Raw genomic sequence first — 13,794 nt, 5'->3', positions numbered from 1 at the left:
GGAATTGCTACTGATTGCCATACTTCTCAGATGGACTATTGCCCTTCCTTAATGCCAATAGTCAGTCTACTCACTTCTCTTCTAATCTCCTGTCCTGCTAGGCCTACAGTTCTTCTGAAAGGCAAGCATAGAAGCATGTGATAACTGCTTTCTTGCAGTGGTTTCACCTCCGGCCCCCTAATATAATAGATCACAAGCTCCACTGCAATGTTGGTGATTGAGGAACAGAAGACTGGAGTGAAAAAGTTAGTACTACAATTCAATTGTCCTCACACACATCCATTTGCCGAGAGCAGTGGAGCCTTTGTGCCGACACTCTGTTTGCTGCACTATTAAGTGTGGGGACCAAGAGTAGCTTCCATTCTCTGGCATTCACTCCACCCTTGATGGCACCCAGGACAGGCAAGAAAAGGTCTCCTCTGAAATGTAAGAATTTAGTAAACAGAAGATGGAATTATTAGCCTACAAGAGGAGGAAATAACCATTCGATTCACTGATCACATCAATTGAAAAACAAGTGAAGGTATTCACAATTTGGAATTTTACCAAGTAGTGGTTTTTGCCTTTCTCTACTATTTTGCCTTTCTTAGTTTTTTAATTTGATGATGATACCTAGTAATTACTATTCATACTTATATAGTACTATGTGTGTAGATAGTGCTATATGATAATGATGATTTGGCAACAAATTAAAAAGCCAAGAAAGGCAAAATAGAGAAAGAACTAGTATGACAATCTACAATAGACACAGGAAAATAACAGGAAGGGGAAAACAGAGGCATGGGTAAGCAGGGCAAAGATATGTGGTGTAGTGGCTAGAGTGGGAGTTGGGAGGTCCAAGTTCTAGTCCCCACTTGACCATGGAAGCTCACTGGGTGACTTTGAGCCACTCACAAACTCTCTTATGTACGTCATCTTGGGTTCCTTGGACGAAAAAAGATGGATCTAGATATAAAAATAAATAAAAATTTGATTATTTGCATAAATACAAGTATACAATTTGAATACAAGTTCAGATATGAACTCCAAAGGCTTTCTGAAATAGTTCTATAATGAAGATTGTTATCTATTAGAATCAATATGTTGATATCTAGTGTTAATTATAATAGATGAAGTATGTTATACAGATTTTTAAAAAAGGTTATTAAATGCATTTGCTGATTAGGAAACTTGGAGCCCTTCTTACTAAGATAGTCTAAAAATGTACACTTAAAAAAATCTTGGGACATAAAACACTTCATCAGCTTTAAATCCACATCTGCAGAAACAGATGTCTCTCTTCACACTAACTTGTCTGCAATTTTAAAACTTTTAGCAATCACTTTAAAACTAGTTAAAGACACTTGCTGTCTAATAGGGATATAGCATTATCTGACCTCTGTTTTTAATATGGCTCTATCAATGCAATAAAGCATGAAGGTTGGCTTGGTAACCAAATTATTACCTTGTAAACTGCATGAGTTTATACTTCTTCACTTAATTTTATGCATTTAAATGATACCCTTATTAAAATCATTGAGTTCTGTAATGTTTTTATTCTTAAATCTTGAAAAATGTATCTTAAAAATAGAGACAGGATCCCTTTCTGTCTAGCATAAATATAGTTATGTCATTATACACTTGCATTACCCTTCAGTGGTTATTTTTATATTTAGGTGTATGAGTTTTATATTTGTGTGCATGAGTTTGGGTGTACTACACTGAACTCGGCTTCCCTATAACCTTTGGCCTGTGGCGCCTTTGAATTCCTTCCTCGGCCCTTCCTCAGTGCGGTTTAGGAGAAAACACTCATTCACATGAATGGGAGGTTGTTTTTGTAAGCCTGATTGCCACTTTTTAATGAGGGTAGCAATAGCTGGAGAGGGAAATACTGAGTATCCCTGCACTCCGCCTTTCCCCCCAAATCTCTCTCCATGCAGCAGTGAGGCTTAGATCAAAGGTTCCATCAATGAAAATGAGAGAGAGAAAGGGAGGGGGGGGAGAGAACCTTACCACCACTTCTGGCCCTGGCCACCTTTGGCCCCACCCGCCACCAATTCCATTCCCAATCACACCTAGTATGTGGCCCCCAAGAGATTTCCTCTGAGAAGATGTGGCAATTCATAGTTTGACTGCAAATCAGAATTGGAAACCATGGTTTGCATGAAGGGAAGAGGGAATGGGAGGGAGGGACACTCAGGCCCAACACTCAGCCAAGAAGGCCAAACCATGGTTTGTCATTACGTGTGAAGTGCCAAAACTGCTGCTGATGAATAACATTGATAGGGAATACTATGGAAATTAGGATATTGGGATTGAGAATGAGCAAAACTGGGTATGCTGAAGCTTTGTCATCTTGTTTAAAACCAAGTCTAGTACCCATTGCAGCATGCATAATTATGCATTACTTTATCTCATTTATGTTTCAATAAAATGTACCAAAATTTGCAAGTTGCTTCTTAAATGAAACAAGATTATTATTATTTTTAAAATACATCTGGGAGAAACTTGACAGATTTGTCCATCCAGGCTCCTAAAAGACTGGGTTTGAATCCTTATGTTTTCAACCATCTTGTGGTGCTGAATTAGGGTTGTCAACACTTTTTCTGATACACTCTTCATCTTTAACAGCTATATGGCAGGCAGGTACAACATGATCCTCCCCATTCTGGGGATCGCTGCCCTATTGAATTTGGCTAGTGCAGATGGGTGAGAGTTTTGGTTTTGACAAAAATGTATCAAATTTGGCAAACGTTTTCATTTACACTTCAGAAAGAACTTGAGATTTTAAAAGTTTGGATGTGGAAGCAAGTGAAATGGACAGATTTGTCTATCCTTAATGTGTTTATGTCTGAGCTCTGGCATAGAAATTCTGAGTTACAGGGAAGATAGCTTTAATAAGTCCTTAGCTGTTCCTGTCCCCACAGAGTTTGTATACTTTTTTCAGTAAAATGTTTTGATGTGAAGAAGGCGAAAAGATTAGTCTAGCTATGTGATGAATATACAAGTCTTAAATATCTTATTTTTTCACACAGGATATGGGTATCACTCCATATTTAAGACAGGGTTCAAGAGTAGTTAGGGTTGTTTCCATCTGTCTTCCAGTGAAAAGGTTTTCTGTCTCCCTTCAGCTCTTCACATGCCCCAAATCTTTCCCCACATGCGTCAAATCTGCTCTGGAAGGTTGGATTACCCAACCTTCCAGAGTTGCAAGGAGAGGAGAAGAAGGGAAAGTCTACTGCATGAATAGAAGCCCACTAGGACAGCACTGGATGGTACCCTCATACAGATTCATTCTGATTCCCATGTCAAACTCTGAGGTAGTAAAATCTTCATGTGGTGACTTAACAAACTTATTTTCACATAAAGAATTGTTTGTTTGAAAGTGCCCTTGTGAGCAATCAACAAAGTTACTATTGGTCTTGTTTTTGGCAAGCTATGAATACAAAAAGGTAGTCAATCATTTAGCATAAAGGATGAACTTATGGTTATTACAGTTGCAGGTGTGTGTGTGTGTGTGTGTGTGTGTGTACTCTGCTTTCATGGATTGACTTTTTAAAGCAATTACTTGAATTGTAACTTCTCTTGGAGCTGAACCATTGCATGAATTCATTCATTCCTGTTCATGAATCCATCTGGGAAATATTACAGTTCCCAAATAATATTCTGTGTATGTGTTTATGTGATCTCTTTAAAGGATAGTCTATTAACATACATCCTGAGATGCAATTTCTTGTTAGTTCTTATGAATGGGGATGGAATGGGACAACTATAGTTTTGGTATAGTTTTTCTGGTTGATTCTACAATAGTTCTTACAAATGGCTCCTGTTGCTTTCATTTCAGGTAGAACTGATCTTACATTTGACATTGGGGCTGACACTGAAAATAGACTGGTGTCATATTCTGTCTCCCCCCTCCCCCCCACTTTCCTCATAACATTTTGGCACAATTATCTTTGTCAACGAAAATGATATGGAGGTGGTGCAGGGAAACATACAATTCAATGTTATGGAGATGGTAAATTAGGCTAAATATTATGGGACAAGTGGTGGTGGTAAAATGTGAGGCTTTTCTAATTGGTGGCAATCCCATGTTGAACTTAATTGGCCTTTGACAATTAGCACTATTTTAGTTGCTGTATTTAAAAGAGGTGGGCAATTTTTGGCCCTTCAGGTATTTTGGCCTACAATTCCCAGCTGCCTTAACTCGCAGAGCTAAGCTGAGGAATCCTGGGAACTGTACGCTAACACAACTTCAGGGCCACAAATTGCCCACCCCAAAAATAATGATCTTCAGATGTGAAATAATGATTATGGTATGTGTGCGTCAGTGTCTTTTCAAAACAGCTGGTTTCTAATAGGTTGTTTGTGTTGTAATGAAGTATTTTGTTTATTACTGTAAAAAAAGTAACATTTTCTCTTCTGACTCTTTTTTTTAAATTAGGACATCCAATTGTGATTTAAAGGGAAGATACTTCTCTTTGTGGAGGAACAGGAAAGTGAGTAACCTCTCATGGAAGACACTCAGGATTTAAATGAACAGTCAGTAAGTAAAAAATTGGTTAAATAAATACACATTTATTTTTAATATGTGTTGTGTTCAAAGTAATCCTTTTAAGCTTGAAATGTATGTTATAAAACAGGGGAAAACATGATGATCAAAAGCTTTCTTATTACCTTTTTATGTGTTGGTTTAACCATCTCTCTTTCCTGATTTGTGAACCATAGTGTGACCATTTCTTTATTATTTATTTAATTTCTGTACTACCCAGTAGCTGAAGCTCTTTCTGAGTAATGCAATTCCATGTCCTGGCATATATATTTTCAACTTGAGGGTAGTTTTGACCTTGTAATATTGAAAACCAGTCTCTTCAGTTTCATTGTTGAAATCATTGCTGAGTTGAATATTCTAGAAAATTAATAGTTAACATTTGTAAGGACTTAAAAGATGATGGAGCAATTCAACAGCAGTCAGTTATTCACGTATTTGTTTGTTTGTTGTAAATTAATAAGCAGTTGTTTGTAATAGCAAATTGTACCACTGGTTTAATTGATTTGCTAAGGAACTGTGGTTGATATACCTTTCCACGTGGTTTCTAAAATTTTAGAATTGTAGATTAGAAAAAAAATCAGTGCCTTTTTTAAAAGAACCATAAAAATGTAAGCATTTTGGGTGACTGCTTGGTTAAGGGTTTTTCAACACCTTCACTAATGAAAAGTGGACTTGTCAAATTAACTGATACCAAAAAATTGACAGGGATTGCAACCCCTTTAGAGAGTATGCTGAAATGTTTAAATGGTCCCAATCAATCAGCGATATGGTAAACTTATAGAAAAATCAATCTCATCAAGGGCAAATTTATAGCGTAAGCAGAGTGCCTGTATTCACAAGTATAAATAGATAATAACTGTCTAGGCAGTAGCACTCCTGAGAGAAATCTAGAGTAACCACCATACTGAGCGATACCATGTTATGGCACTCAGGTCCGTTTTATATTTTCTGTAGTAATAGGAACATCACTTTCAAGACTCAAATCAATATCTCTTTGCTTAGTGCTGGTAGTACTTGATCTGGAATATGGTGTACCTTTCTGGAACTGTAGTGCAAGAAGGATGTGGAAAAGTCGAAAAGGATTCATATGAATGCTATGATAATAGCAAAGCAGGGATGGCCAGCTGGTGGCTCAGGCACTACATCCAGCCACTGCTAACATTTTCTGTAGTTTCTTTATGCCAAAGTCATGTTTGACTTGCAAGGTGTCACTTTGCTCATGTCTTTCATTTTTTGCTTAGGGCATTATCTGCTATGCGAGAAGCAATGCCTTGTATCCAACCTTTGTCCAGGCCTGAGCTGCTCCCCAAGTGACTTCACTCCAGAAACTGCACTGGCCAGGCCAGAAACAGTGTGAATCGTGCTCTTCTGCCCATGACCACCCATGCTAGAGTTCGCTGAAGGACTGGGGAGATGTCAGGGGAGAAGCATTGCACACCATGCTGATTTTGTGCCAGTCCATTTTGCTCCAGTGAGCTAGGGAAGAAAGCTGGCTGGTCCAGAAGAACAGGGCAGTGCATTGTTTCTTACTTAGTAAGCTGATGCCCCTCCCATTAGGAATTGGGCAGTTTCTCCAAACTAACCGTGATGATGCAGGGGCCTGTGGGGTGTTCTCCCATTTCCAAATAGGATATTTCCAAACTAGACTGGTTTGAAGTTGGATTAATATCCTGGCTTTTCTCTGGCCATTCACCATAGTTTTCTGGTTTGGACAAAACAGGAAACAATAGTTAATGGAATAATTCTTGGCTTGTTTGCTGCCTCAGAAATGTGGCCATTCTTTCAATAAATGGCTTTCTGTCCTTTAACAGTAGTGAATGGGCAACTGCTGAAGTAAGTCAAACATTATGCTTGTCATATTGTGTTCATGGATGCAGAAATTCATACATTTTTAGCAGGATACTAACATTTTTTAAAAATGTCCTGTACTTTGGTTAAATTGTAAGAATCAACAAGGTCCTTGGGAGAACATAATGGAAATAAGTGTATTTATCATTATTTTGTGCAAACTAATTCTTGGCTATATTCTTAAGTTCTTCTTCATGGTCTCTGTGCATCACACCATGGGCTCTGCACCTGTGCGGAGCAGCGTCGGGAAACTTCTAGAGCTGAGGTGTTATGGGACGCTACTCCGTGCAGGTGTGAATGCACAGATGACCACTTGAAGAACTTCAGTTACAGGTCAGCAACCTGTCTTTACTTTTTGTGAATAATGATATAACTATTAATATATTTAAACTGGATTTCTGTCTTAATTGGTAGTATAAAGCGTTTTTATCTCAAGGTAAACTTTTCTAGTACAGTGAAAGGAACAGGATTGAAACTTTTGATTTGTGAATATTACTGTTATGAGCTTTCCACACTTAAATAATAGTTGTATGCAACTCTTAAGTCTCTATATAAGCTGTTTTCAGAGGTCATGTGTTTCTGATCTCTATTGCACTCAGGCCATGCTCGTCTCCAGTGTGACTATAGGATGGGTAGGTGACAGTGTGCCATGAAACAAGCAAATCGTTTCTTGCCCTTACATTTATTTAACAACTCAATTATGAATTGCTCTATAGCCAAAGCTCTCAAACTGTGAGCTTTAGAGTGCAATCCTATGCATGCTTAGACAGAAAAATGTCCTACAACTCCCAGCATTTCACAGCCAACTACTTCAAATGGTTTGTTACTTGAAAAGATTATATCATGTTGCATTTTCCTATAGGATGTTTAATAACATGAACATAGCCTTTGTAGCACTTTGTATTTTGGAATAGATAACAAATGCGTGTCTGTGATGTAGATGTTAACTATTTTGTTTTTTGTTTTTTCTAAATAATATTTATTTTTCTTTTATAAAACTTGACTGAACAGTAAACTAGTGGCTAATTTCCTAGTATATGATTTCAAAAGAAGCCTTATTAGAGACTAGTTCAGCTTTTAGTTTTTATATAAGATCACATATTTAGGTTACTTCGTTTTTAACTTTAACAGTAGATTCATCTACTGTAAAAGGAGATGCTCACAGTTCTGTAAAGTTAAGTTTAGTTTAATTCGGTGAGATGATGACCAGATATTAAAAACGTTACATGTATATTTGCTTTGTTTCCATGGAAATAAGTGAAAAGATGATTACCATGTCTTGCTTTGCTTGGCATTGCCACTAATCTTTATCTCCCTCACCCAACAGCACAATTTCTTTAGATTATTAAGGCATTACTAGCTGTTCAACACCCACCCACCCACACTTTATACCAGTGGTCTTTAATGAATGAAAGAATGCACATCACAATTAACTATGAATTGTATTGTCTCACAGTAAGACAAACTGCAATCCCATAGTATTACTACAGTATCTTGTCATATTGGTCTTGTCGTCTGTTCTTGATACAAGGAATGCACTATCCCCCAGAATTAGGGTATCTGCTTGCCTTGGAGGCAGGGTGCCTGGGATTCTAGAAATGGATTGGCAAGCATCTTGATGGAACCACCTTTGACCGGGTAAGCTCGCAAGCTATTGCACTTGGAGCATTTTTCTTTTAGGGTAATAAAAGTTATTGTTCATGTAAGGAGGGTCAGTTTGTAAGTTTTGGCTGCCTCTCTTTTTAAGACATCTCTCTATGTTTAGCTGTAATCATCTGGCAGTCTGAGGTGGAAATATTTAACTGGAGACTGTACAACTTAGTCATTTTAATTTTATTTTTTAAAGGAAATATTATTCTGATGCTGTTTGAGAGAATTTGAGAAAGCAAACACAGAAGTTGGTTGTTTTTGTAAATATGTATAATGGCTGAGCGTTTTTCTGTGAAACCTTTGTTCTTTTTATTATATTTATTTATTAGATTGTAAGCCTATGCGGCAGGGTCTTGCTATTTACTGTTTTACTCTGTACAGCACCATGTACATTGATGGTGCTATATAAATAAATAATAATAATAATAATAATATTTAGTATAATGCCATCAACCTTTATCCTATTTTGGTGAGTCTTTAAATAATTATGATGGTTAAGCATGAACTACTTTGCAGAAGCCAAGGAAGGGTGGAAATCGACACTGTTAAGCTGTGTGGTAGTATTCCATGCATGATTTTGCTCCTATGGTGAAACTGGAACATGAATGGCCACAAACTAGACCTTTGTGCACACATAGCACTGTTCAAAGTCTTAGAAGAGGACAAGCCTACCTTGGGTTAAATTCACCAGCACCATTTAACTGAAAGTACAGTAATAAAGTAAGTATACAATTGGGACATAGTATAAGTGTAAGTTATGTAATTCTTGAAAATCAATTAAAACAAATATTCTGGAGTGTATGATTGAATCATAGAATCAGAGCATGCATTATGGGTCTTTTCTTTGCTTATTTGAATGGTTTTACCACACTGCTTCTAATTTCTAGAATTTAGCTAAGTATTTCAATTCACTCTTAACATTAAATCTAAATTGCTAAATCAAATAGCAGTGAGGTTTTCTTGCTGCTCTTCTGGAATACGTATTGAGATGGGAGATGGTTTCTTGGTTGTAAAATCTGTTCCTTTTCAGTAATCACAAGTTGCCAGTGGGCTTAATATGTAACATGTATTCATAGGCTATGGTCTACAATCACTTGTAGATACCATGAGATGTTGTTTACATAGTTGAATATAAAGCTATATTATTACTATTTTATGTACATATACCTTTATTTTGTATGTCATGATACGTTATTGTAAAAGGCTTAAAGTAATGCTTGTGCTAAACAACAGCATGGTCCTGTGCATGTTTACTTAGAAGCAAGACTCACTGTATTCAGTGGGGTATTCCCCCTAAATAGTGTATTTAGGATTGCAGTCTTAGGATGGTCCAATGGTGGTATTCCACTACTGGAAGGGAACTGCTAGTAGAATGGATTTCACTCTCCCCCGTTCAGCCCGTCATACTCCCAATCTGCTCAGAGGGTTGGGGTGCTCCAGAGCAGATTTGGGGTGCATGTGGTGATGAAGGGGGGAGAAGAGAACCAATAAGTCCTATTATGGGAGCAGAAGCCCCATTGCATTAGCGGTCCTCTGCGCATGCAAGGGTTGGATCCAACCTGTACTGTTAATTTTATGTTTCAGATGTAAAGGAGATAGATGTTGTTCTATATCTGTTTTGCAAAATCAAAACTACCATTTATCACAGTCCCTCCTATACAAGTTTTCAAGAGCAAGATTGGAGAACGTAGGCTTCAAACACCTAGATGAGAAAATCAAAACTGATGGCGAGCAACTTTATTTCTCACTGAGTAATTTCATAGACTACTGCCTGCGTGTATACCCTTAAAAAGCCAAAGACTGACTTTTTAAACAATGGCCCCGTTCAGAATACACCTTAAACCATGGCTTTAACCATGATGAATAAAGCAAAAAACTTTATTCACTGTGGTTAAAGCTGTGGTTTAAGGTATCTTCTGAACACAGCCCGGTTTTCTGGCTTAACCACCATGTTAAAGCTGTGATTTAAGGTGTCTTCTGAATGGGTCCAGTGAAAGCTGAATATTCATAGAGGGGGCCTGGCCACTCCTTGTTTCACCTCCATGGTTACATCTTGGTCGGGTGGATTGAGCAGGAGGTTGGACTCGATGGCCCTACAGGCCCTTTCCAACGCTACTGTTCTATGATTTTATGATTCTATTCCCAGCTACCAGTGTTTAACTGTCATTGGGTATTCATAAAAGAGCCTCCTGCTATGGGAAGATCAGTGGGACTAGACTCTTACTTTTTTCCCAGAGCCTTTTATTTTCTGACCCTTGGGGACCTTGAGGAGATTCTAAATGTTCATATACCATTATACTCTAGCATGAGAAAAGCTATCCAAGCCATATTTCTTTCATTGCCTAACTTCAGTAAACAAGTCTTCAACCATTGTTGACCTAGATGTAGGGGAAAACTTCGTCTTATTGTAAAGAAATTCGAGAATCTTTGCTCTAAAATGAAGGTGGGTTGTGTTACGTTTTGGCTAACCATAATGGATCACATCTCCCTTTAAAACAAACAAACTGCATCATGATAACCAGCATATTCTCAGAACATAATAGATTCCACAAAACAAGAAGATATATGCCAATGTCCATTCTTAGGGGAAACTGCAAGTTATTTGTCAAAAAACTGACAGCTTGTAGGGAAAGCTGTCAATCCATTTATCAGGAAATGGATTGGATCAGAGAATGGGGAGGGGCTGCTTAACCTTTCCCCTGTCAAATGTATTTTAATTGCAACTTCTTCCCACCTGTAGGGTGAGTGGCATGGAAGGAGGGTTAATTGGTGATTTTTAGAAGAAAATTGCAGGAAAAAGCTAAGTACATAAACTGCCGCCACTTTGCTCCAAATTGTCCTCCCATAAAGTTGCTTTTCCCTATACAAAGTGGCCATAGAGGTTTTTCAAACACATCATGTACAACATTTAATTCATCTTAGAGGTGTCTTTTTACTCAATCCATTAGTGAAGTGGTATTTGTTTCCTCTTGAGAATCTAGCACATATTAGGTACATAGGAAGCTGCCTTATACTGAGTCAGACCCTTGGTCCGTCCAGCCCAGTATTGATGATACTGACGGGCAGCGGCTTTCCAGAGTTCAATGCAGGAATTTTTCCAGCCCTACCTAGAGATGCCGGGGATTAAACCTGAGACCGTCTGCATGCAAAGCAGTTGCTCTACCACTGAGCAGTGGCCCTAAGTTATTGGACACTCAGATTGAATTGTGGATGATATGTGATTTCAGTTGCTAATTTTTGGCAAACCTTGCTTCGGAAAAGTTGCTTTTGCTAATAAGGGGACTGGGTGGCAGTATATGGAGTTTGGAGAGTTCCTTAACTACCTATAGCGATTCCTACCTTGATACCATTATGCCATGTAACTACAAAAAAGTAACTTCTCCCTTTATTGGCCCAAATCCATATAATCTCACCTTATTTCCCCTGTTTTAGTTTATTAATATCTGTCTTATTTCAGCTATCGTGTCCTGGCCTTGACAGGCCCTCATAGGAACATAGGAAGCTTTCTTACACTGAGGCAGACCATGGGACTGTCTATCCCAGTATTGTCAACACTAACTGGCAGTGGCTTTCCAGGATTTCAGGCAGCGTGATTTCCTAGCCCTAGCAGAATTCGAACCTAAAACCCTATTACTAAGCTATAGCCCTAGTTCACTTCTAGGACTCCATAATACACTAGCACAGCCTTCTCCAACCTGGTGCCCTCCAGATGTGTTGGACTACAATTCCCATCTTTACCAACCATCATGGTGGGAATTATAGTCCCAACACATTTGGAGAGCACCATAGCATCATGGCAAAGGGATCTTTTTCCAGCTTCCCGCATGTCCTTATAATAGAAGCCATAATGCAAGGCTTCCAAGTCTGTGGTTTCCATACCATTCTGTTTTGCATGGTACGATTACTTCTTTGGAAAAGAAACTACAAATCTTAAAATTGGTTCTCTTTCAAGTTTTAGAGGTACTCCTCATTGTAACACATGTTTTCAGCCTGAAATGGCAGAGAGACAGACTAAAGACTACCAGGAAACAGGCTAATGAATAGAACCAGGAAGAGGAAAGCGTTCCCCAGTGTAATATTTCTGAAACCAGAACGCGAAGTCACTCCTAGTGTTTCTTTCAATTTGCTGTTTTATATTGCTGAGAAACAAGGTAAAGCACCTGAAATAAAACTATCACAGCCACCTCTCCTGCTGTCCTATCCCATTTAGACTTTCTGGGAACACAGAATTTTAATGTCACTGGCTGCAGAGAACTATCTCATCTCTGTTCAAACTCCTTTAAATAATTTAATAACTGTGAGTGATTAAGACATTAAGAATTAAAGCTGCTTCAGCCCCTGATAATGAATTGTCTATGTTTCCAGGTTAATCCAAAATAGAAATAGGATTGGTCTATATAGCTTTCTCTAAATTTGAAAAATAGCATTAAAATATTTTTTGATTCTAAACTTATGTTTTGAAAATCTTTACAAAATATGTAGTAATAAATATTGGTGCCTTTTTAATTAAATACTGTTTTTAGGAAAAAAAACCAGTTAGGGCAAAATTCAGGTCAATCTTGTGGCAATACATATTTGTTCAATACTTAGCTTGGAACAAATAGGTATTGCCGCTAGATTGTTATGTATTAAAACCAGGGCAGTTGTTTAGTATACATTAATTTTCTTACGTGTTCATTATATTCTCTCTCCTCTGCCTCTAAATACAGTCTCAAAGTGTAGGGGCCTTATTCTGAGTATCTCTACAAGATGATTGAATCAAATCTGTGTTGGTTTTGGCATACTGAGATGAGTACAGTATTGTTAGTTGAACAGGCCTTACTACGCTACCATGAATCATCCTTTCTGAGAAAAAGTATGGGGGATAATACATGAATTTATTTTAATAACTACCCAAAGTAGTGGATGGTAGGAATCATTAAGGATATGAATATTAAAGGTATTTGTTGTATTATGGAACATGTACCTGATTCATAGGGTTATGAAATGTATATGTACATACATATAAACTTTATTGTATATAGTTATAGCCCTGTATACAATGTATAATTTTTTAAAAAGGGAAATCTTTCCCAATACAAAGCTTTAAGGAATAAAAAAAAAACCTATAAAACTCAGCAAAACTATTAAGAACAGACCATGTTTACCATCCACTCAAATCAGGGGGGAAAAGGAGATTTATAATACATTATAATTCTTGATATAGCAACACCACAGCTTCTTGGCTGCCAAAGCAAATTAGAGTACTATGTGATAAATAGATGTTTATTGGCTAGGAGATCTGTTACTACTTCCTGAGGTGTTCGATCTAAATACAGCTGGATAATACATGGCAAAAATTTACCTCTAGGATCCACATACAAACGACAGAAGAGCAAGTAATGTATTATGTCTTTAATCTGATTGCAATCAAATATACATTTCGGTTCTGTGACTGGGGCCTTAGCTAGACCAGGCTATATCCCAGGGTGATTACTCGCGCGGAGCCGGGAGCTGCGCCCATCGGGGCTAGGGTGGGGAAAACGGGGAATTTTTTTTTTTTTTAAAAAAAACTTACCTTGAGTCGCTCAAGCGCTCGTGCGCTCCCGGCCCTTTAAATTTTTTTAAAAATGGCAGGTGTGATGCCTCTCTTCTTGAGGTCGTCGTGCATTATGTGTAAACGGGGGCGAGATCTCGCATTATTCACAATGTGAGGTCTCCCCCAGACTTTACAGTAGGTCTAGCTAAGGCCAGAGGTTCCATGATATCTCCCATTAAGATAGGCA

General features: G+C 37.9%; 1 protein-coding gene across 9 annotated transcripts in view; it reads left to right on the top strand.

The window, feature by feature from the left end:
* EYA4 (EYA transcriptional coactivator and phosphatase 4) overlaps positions 1 to 13,794 on the top strand; it is a 146,477-nt gene that overhangs the window by 13,888 nt on the left and 118,795 nt on the right. For all 9 annotated transcript variants that reach the window (XM_063124663.1, XM_063124664.1, XM_063124662.1 and 6 more), the window contains exon 2: positions 4,424 to 4,525. In XM_063124663.1, the coding sequence (XP_062980733.1) occupies positions 4,493 to 4,525 (33 nt within the window). In that variant the 5' untranslated portion in view covers positions 4,424 to 4,492. The remainder of the gene's footprint in view (positions 1 to 4,423; positions 4,526 to 13,794) is intronic.

The sequence above is a fragment of the Elgaria multicarinata genome, chromosome 4 (assembly GCF_023053635.1).
Source record: "Elgaria multicarinata webbii isolate HBS135686 ecotype San Diego chromosome 4, rElgMul1.1.pri, whole genome shotgun sequence".
NCBI lineage: Eukaryota > Metazoa > Chordata > Lepidosauria > Squamata > Anguidae > Elgaria > Elgaria multicarinata.
The sequence above is the reverse complement of the archived record's forward strand: the minus strand, read 5'-3'. Positions and strand labels throughout refer to the sequence as shown.